Here is a 7,360-nt window from a genome sequence, read left to right as displayed (position 1 = left end):
TCAGTGGTCCTGGGCTCCTGGCGTGTCCAGCTAAAGGTCCTCCTGAGGGCGGAGGAGTGTGTATGTTGTTCCTCCCGCAGGTCAAGAAAGACCTGATGTTGAGCACGGTAGAGGTCAGCTAGGGATTTCACCAGCTCAGTCGGCTGTGGGGGATTCATGGCAGCGTCATCCTCCTTCATTTTCGGCATCACTGTGCAAGTTCTAATGTTGAGGAGAGGAAGGAAGTCAGACAGAAAATTTAGATCGTAAATATGAGACTCTTCCAGTTATCATACATTTTTTCCATGCACTGGCAAATAGGGCTGAGTATAGTTCAAAAACGTTCGATCCGGTGCCAATTTCGACACCTCAGTTTCTATCCCGTTTCCTAATGATACTTTTTCCGTTACCATATGTTGTAAAATCCATTTCAACATCAACAAAAATACATTAAACACAAAACTTTTATTATTAATAAAACTGGTTGTGCTTTTAGGATAGGGGTGCGCCAGCAGACACTCAGGATTGATATCAATCCTAACTTGAAGTAAAGATCAACATGTCTGCATTAACAGACAGGCCCGCTCCTGGCCAATAGAAACTGTCCGCTCTGAGGGCGTCGATGAGGCTGGTACACAGAGGGGATAGCATTAGCAGTGTGTCCTTCATACTCCACCACCAACTGTGGACGGTGTACACGGCAAACCTCTGTAGAGCTGTATCTGCTCCTGAATCTTCCCTGAGGTGCTGGTCACGCTCTTGGCTCTTCCTCTTCAAAAATCTCCTCAAGGGCAGAAAGCTTTGCCTAAAAGCTAAAACAAAATAAGGCAACAATACTGGTAGGCGGACTCAAACGTACGTATTAATTTTCTTCTGAAAATGAAGCAGGAAGAAACAGGCTGTCCGTGTATATTTACCTGTAGCTGGCGCTGCACAAGCTTCATCAGATAAGTGGTCATCATCACTGCCTCTTCATTGTCTTCTTTGGGCTGCTGGGCCTGGGTCCTGTCACCTTTATTCTGTATTTGTTGGAAACACAGGGATCATGTACATTGATTTGGTTTACAATGGAAGAGGACAAAGATCACCAGTAATAAGACCTGATGTGTGCCCTAGTAATCGGCTCCTTCTCTACTCTGGTGGAGCACCAGGTCATGTATGTTAGTCAGAAGCTGCTACTCCTTGAGAAGAATGTCTTGCTGTCAAATGGAACATTGAAAAATTGAGGGGATATTGTTGGGATATTCTTCATCTCCTTTGCCTTCCTGAGTGAGTGATTTGATGCAACAAGGGCCAACTCAAGAAAGAAGTAATACCTCAGTTCACAGTTTCCCCCCACCTTATTAAGAATAAAGAAAATTACGTTTTGCCTTCCCTGCACTCCTGCCAGGTGAATCGTTTGTTCTGACACTCTGAGTTGAATCTCCCAAAACCTGTGTGTAGAGATTACAAACTCAAACAACTCAAAATTTACCTAAATCAATCAATGCACCATTTTTTTTCTGCCATACATTTATTGCCAAAACCAAAATTTTAAAATAAATGTTTTCAGTATATCACATCTGAAATGTCTTGGCAAAAAGTTGACAAATTTGATGACAATTACATGAATCCCCAAATAGGAGTATTTAAAAGTTTAACGCATGCACACAAAAAAAAAATGTCAGACTTCCTGGGGCATGTAAATGTCAGGATTTAACAGCCTTTGCATGTCAGTGGGCCGGGGCAGCAGACTCTGCTCAAGCCATAAAACTTCCAGCAGTTCCAGTTAAAAGCCCTCCCCAGTTTTGGCCCCAATGTAATGAAGGAAAAAATGAACGCAACTTTAATGACAAAATAAACAAACGCCATAGCAAAAGTAAGTGGCTGCCCCTCAAGGAAGATTGCCGCACATGAGCTTAAAAGTCCCAGGCCTGGTCCTCTCGTCTTCCACTGTTGTAAATCCTCCTTTTATCCTTCCGGAGCTTCTCCGTGGGACTTGTGACGGGCGTGACTCATAGGTGTCGTTCATTAAGCTCGCTCCTTTCCCAATGCTCTTGGCCCCGCCCTGCTCATTACACAGCACTTAATATTGTATTTCATGCTATTATTTTTGATATTCAATAATTTGTGATGATAAATGAATTGACAAGTGAAAAAGTCAATTTTAAGCGTGTGACTCATATTTAGCTGCAATAATAATATGGAATGTAAATGCAAGAAATATGAAGCCACGTCCAGTCATTTAAATTAAATGAGTATTGTTAAAGTAAAACATTATTTTCTGCATAATCAATCATGTAATTTTATTTTATTGTATTTTTAGATACAGCACAGGGACTAAAGAAGCATCGCTGACAACCTCCACATAGACTCGTATTCCCGCTACTTTACAGTTATAGTCCATCATGACGTATCTCTCACCAGAGTTCAGTTATTACTCATAGAGGCAGTTATTGTTTGAAACACCACACTGACTACCTTTTTATTGTCATTTGAGTGCTTAGATTTAAAAATAGAAGCAGAGGTAAGAGAAGGTTACATACATCATCAAGATATCCCATAAAGCTGGGAAGGATGGTTCACTTGAGCTCTTTTACAGCTGTTCTAATAAAGCCATGCACTGCACTTCCACCCGTTTTAATCAAGTCCTTTTCGTAGGAAAATAGATTTTAATGCATACACAGGCTACATACATTTGTTGTAAATATTCCTAATATTCTGATTTTAACCAGGCGGTCGCAGCATGACTTTGATCAGTACAATTCAGGATGCTTTATGAGAGGCATATAAAACAAATAATGTTATTAAGTAGTAAACTCAAAGCCATCATCACTGTCTGGAGGTGTTTCTGCTCTTTGGATAGAGACAGCAAACACTCCAGAACACAATGAAACCAGTGCTCTAAACACTAAATCTGTAATAGACAGTGGATATGGAATGACAATAATAAAGATAGTAAAGGTGAAAACATCCCAAATAATAATTGTAAAAGATTACTTACATTCAGAATAAGACCCATCAATATGTGTCTATTTATCATAAGCTGAAATCACGGCCCTCGGGCATTTCCTTTAATACACCAGATACAGACAGGAACAGCCCGACTACATTTATTTCAAAGAATGCCCACACTAGAAAGAGCGACTGATGACAAATGTGTGATAGATTATATTGTAGGACTGTTATTGTTAGTAGTAATTTACTGTACATCATTTGCACTGCTGGAGCGTTGTTATTTGCAAGCGGATGGACTGATGACAGACGGGAGTTATCAAACTCTGTAAGGCAACACGACGGGGTTTAGCCTCAGCGTTACGGGAGAACAGCCTCACACTACATCAACTAGCCTAGCACTACATCTCATGCTGTTATGTGCTGCGGGATATCAATTCTAGTTGGAAAAAAAGTTAAAAAATATATGTTAGTGTCAAAATCACAAAATTTGGCTTTAGTGCAGCGGCTGTATGTACTTCAAAGGGATTTAACGTAATAAATTGCATCAAAAACACCATTATTTATAAAGCTTACTTGGATAACACACTTGGGCAACAATACAAATGATACATGTTAAAAGCCCTGAACTTTGATTATTAAGACACAGAGAGAGACACATGGTAGGATAATAATTGTTCGTACATATTGTATTATAAAACATGAATAAAAAAATGAAAGATACAAACGTTACACATAATATGTCGAGAAACAAATGTATAAATAAAGTAATAAAAAATATGATGATATTTATAAATCAAAATATATTAGCCTCTATGAACTTAATTATATGATGTATGTACATGTATTTCAAATAAAAAATGATATGAACACAACCAAAATATACTAAAAACAACAGGAAAAGAATGCCGTCAAATGACGATGAAATGCGAAAGGATTTTCTCTTTTCAAACTGTGTTACCTGTGATGGCACAGGAACATCGCAGTGTGTCTAGCTGATGTTTTCTACATAAGGCATTGTTCAGAGACACAGCACGAATCTGCTCGGCTCGAACAGTGAGAAACTGAACAGTTGTTTTTAAAAAGCCAATTTTTAAATCTGTCAGATTAAGTTTCATTGCATTTGTTTGTGTGGAGAAGTGTTACTCTTTCACTAAATAGTGAGCGTTATCAGAGTGTCTTGTCAACATTATCTTTTTTTGTTGTACAGCAGAAGCCATAGTGCTGACATCTACTAGATACAGCAAATATTGACCACGCTTTCTAAACAATCAGATTCAGAAAAAGACAGTGCTGGCAGTCACTCCTACAGATATCACTTTTTTAAAACAAGTTGCATTTGTGCGCCATGTGAACAAGGCCAAAATCTGTCCTGAACTGGCCGTATTCTCCTGGCTGCGTCTGTGGTCGACTACACCTTATTCTACCGGAGTTCAGCAAGAGAACTTCCAGTTCAATCATCACTTGCTGTAACCTGGGAAGAAGAAAGGTGAGCGTTGTAAACAGTTTTCAGTGCTTGGATGGAATGTTATAAGCAATTGTCCTGCACTTTATCGGCGTCTGTCGGATATGCATGTGTGTCGTTACGTGAGGGTGAAGCCGGCGGTGTTTATGGATGATGTTTCTCGCGTCGTATAGTAATATCCTGTCTAATACCATCAGTGCCTCTCATTCAAATGGTCAGGGACATGCATGTGTTAATTTGGCCCCAGAATTCCTGTCACAGAAGTGGGGAAGCTGATGCTGGGCGGAGGCATGTTGGGATTGACGGGAGAGGTGGCGCCCGAGCTGTAGTGAGTGTTTGGATCCTTGCGTCCGCTGTACTGGCCGATGAAGGAGCCGTCCTCGTTGAACTGGATGTCAACGCTGTCTCCGTAGTCGGCCAGACTGTCGTTACTGCTGCGTTTGCTCTCGCAGACAGATGGCTGACTGATGGAGCACTTCTCATTATCACTGACGGAGAGACAGACCACAGGTTTGGGTTACAGTCCAGCGGGAAACAGTCAGTGTACATGGATGATGGCGTCAGTGAATGTTCTTACCTCTCCAGAGATCTGTGCGCAAGCATGAAAGTAGAGAGACTTATGAACAGAGAGAAGTATTGACACTGTAATGTGACATAATTAGCTAACTGGCCTTACCTGTACTCTCCAAACGCGTCGTCTTTCATTGTTCGGGCCCCAGCATCCACCTGACCCTCCTCTTTATCTTTCACTGAAATCCAAAAAATAGAGCGCAGCATAAATTCAGAGCGTCTCTTTTGTTGACAACCCTACAAACATAGCAGCACTATAGTATACATTCACCGCTATCTAGATAAATAAGTCAAGTACATTTCCCAGAAATCGCTGCCTAGACTCATCAGCCCTGATTGCTAGTTGTGGAACATTCGCCTGGTCAACTCTACCTATACAAGTCTGGTTAATTCAGTCATTTGATGCAAAGTCTGTATTGCATTGCCTTTGTATCGTGGTTTTGATCTTCTGCCTGTTGTCCTGGATTTCTCCGTTTTCCTGTGCCTTGGACTCTGTCATTGTTTCGACTGTTTGGATTGGATTACCCTTTGATAAACTTCTGTGTTTGGATCCTCAACTTTGTGTTTCAGAGCAGTTCATGACAGAGACTTCAAGACTTTGCCACACGTGGATCCAGCAGAGAATTTGTTTTTTTCCTTCGAAAAGATATTTGTACCATTGAGGAAAACATAGGTTGTTTCCCGAGACACAAGGTTGAGGATCCAAATGCAGAAGTTTATTAAAGGGTAATCCATAATTTATAAAATTGTGCTTAGGATCCTTACTAAAAGTGTACATGCGCCTGAAAGTCAAAAATGGCGTACACAAAAATATTAGACTTGTGATAGGCTTATAAAGTGGCAGAAGCTGCGCGAAATTCTCTTTATAAATCCCAGTCAGCGCCAATTTTTTTAAGAAAATGTAATAAAAATAATGTTAATCATAATTTTATAATTTGAGTTTATTACTATAAATGAGTTCCCTGAAGACAGTAATATGTTTATCATAAAACCCTTTATGAATGTTTTATTTTTATATAACCTAACCATTTACAGTTCTGTGTAATATTTATTTTTTTATATGTGAAGTCTTTTTTGCTTATTATATATGAGCTTTTTCCTCCCAAAAATGGACTTTAAAGGTACAAGTAGCCTAAATGTAGTTTTTTTTTAAAATCCAAGAAATTATTTTTTTTTAAAAATGAGCCTTAAACACAATGCAATGCATCCCGCACCTAAACAGGAGGCTTGGTTGAATCATGCGGCACAGACTGGGGGAGTGGCCACAAATCCGTGAGTTTAAAAACTGAAGGCACGGTTTACAGATCTGAGAGCACGGATTAGGAACTCATGGGTACGGTTTATTAATCCGTGGGCACGAATTGTTAACAGTTTACGAATTTGTGAGTACAGTTTATAAACTGTGGGGACGGATTGCAAAACCATCACCACAGATTGTTCTTTTACCCCACAGGTGACTTCCCGGGCTCCGTAGAAGTGGCAGCACGCTTATAATAACAACAACGATCTGCGATTATATAGTTAATATTATCTTAATCGTTCTCCTTTCACCATGTTTAAAGTTTATGGTACGTCCTGAAACTAGGCTGTCAAAATTATCTCAGCGTTCATAAAGAGCAATATCATAAAGGCAATTTCAAGATTAGGCCTTTCAGTATGTCTCACTGTTTGCACTGGAGAAAAAAACATTTAATATTTATTTAATGATTAAGTGTTTTTATATAATTTGTAAATTGTTATAAGGACCATTCTTTTTTTTCCACAAAAAGTTCAAAAGCACGTTCCAAATTGACCCCTCCCTCAATTAGAGTTGAATAACTGTTGCTAATGAAAGCTCAATGTGTGTGTGTATTACCTGAGTACTTCCCTCCTTTGCTCTTCTTGATGTAGCACAGAATGAGCAGCACCAGCAGCAGCAGGACCAGGGCGCTGATGAGTCCGATGAACCAGCCCTGAGTTGCAAAGCTACTGGGCAACTCCTGCAGCTCTGAGGAAGAGACGACACACAGCGAATCAGAGCACTGAACCCATGACACCATCCAGGGATGCTTGTGACTGGCCTGTACCTGGTCCGTTGGTTTTGAAAGCCAAGGAAGTGTTTCCGGGCCAGATCTGCAGGAGGTACCAAACACCCGGATTCAGTCCCTGCAGCTGATAGAAGGCCTGTGTGGAGTTCACCTGCTCCGACTCTTCCCACGAACCACCGTCTACCACACACACACACACACACACACACACACACAACATCACTGCTGTGGTCATCTTCTTATGATTGATGAATCATCTGTACGAAACCTCTATCATTGATAGCGTATAATAGGGGTGGGCGATATGGAAAAAATATCATATCACGATTTTTTTAGGAAAATCACGATCACGATTCTATTTCAAGTTGGTTTTAATATTTTGCAA

General features: G+C 40.2%; 1 protein-coding gene across 2 annotated transcripts in view; it reads right to left on the bottom strand.

The window, feature by feature from the left end:
• Positions 1–2,985: 2,985 nt before the first annotated feature.
• l1camb (L1 cell adhesion molecule, paralog b) overlaps positions 2,986–7,360 on the bottom strand; it is an 87,505-nt gene continuing 83,130 nt past the window's right edge. For both annotated transcript variants that reach the window (XM_039682262.2, XM_089124242.1), the window contains exons 25-29: positions 7,015–7,155; positions 6,804–6,935; positions 5,055–5,127; positions 4,956–4,967; positions 2,986–4,866 (exon numbers count right to left, since the gene is read on the bottom strand). In XM_039682262.2, coding sequence (XP_039538196.2) covers positions 4,611–4,866; positions 4,956–4,967; positions 5,055–5,127; positions 6,804–6,935; positions 7,015–7,155 — 614 coding nt within the window. In that variant the 3' untranslated portion in view covers positions 2,986–4,610. The remainder of the gene's footprint in view (positions 4,867–4,955; positions 4,968–5,054; positions 5,128–6,803; positions 6,936–7,014; positions 7,156–7,360) is intronic.

The sequence above is a fragment of the Pimephales promelas genome, chromosome 20, assembly GCF_988280905.1.
Source record: "Pimephales promelas chromosome 20, fPimPro1.hap1.1, whole genome shotgun sequence".
In the NCBI taxonomy this organism is placed as follows: Eukaryota; Metazoa; Chordata; class Actinopteri; order Cypriniformes; family Leuciscidae; genus Pimephales; species Pimephales promelas.
This window is presented reverse-complemented; position numbering and strand designations above follow the sequence as displayed.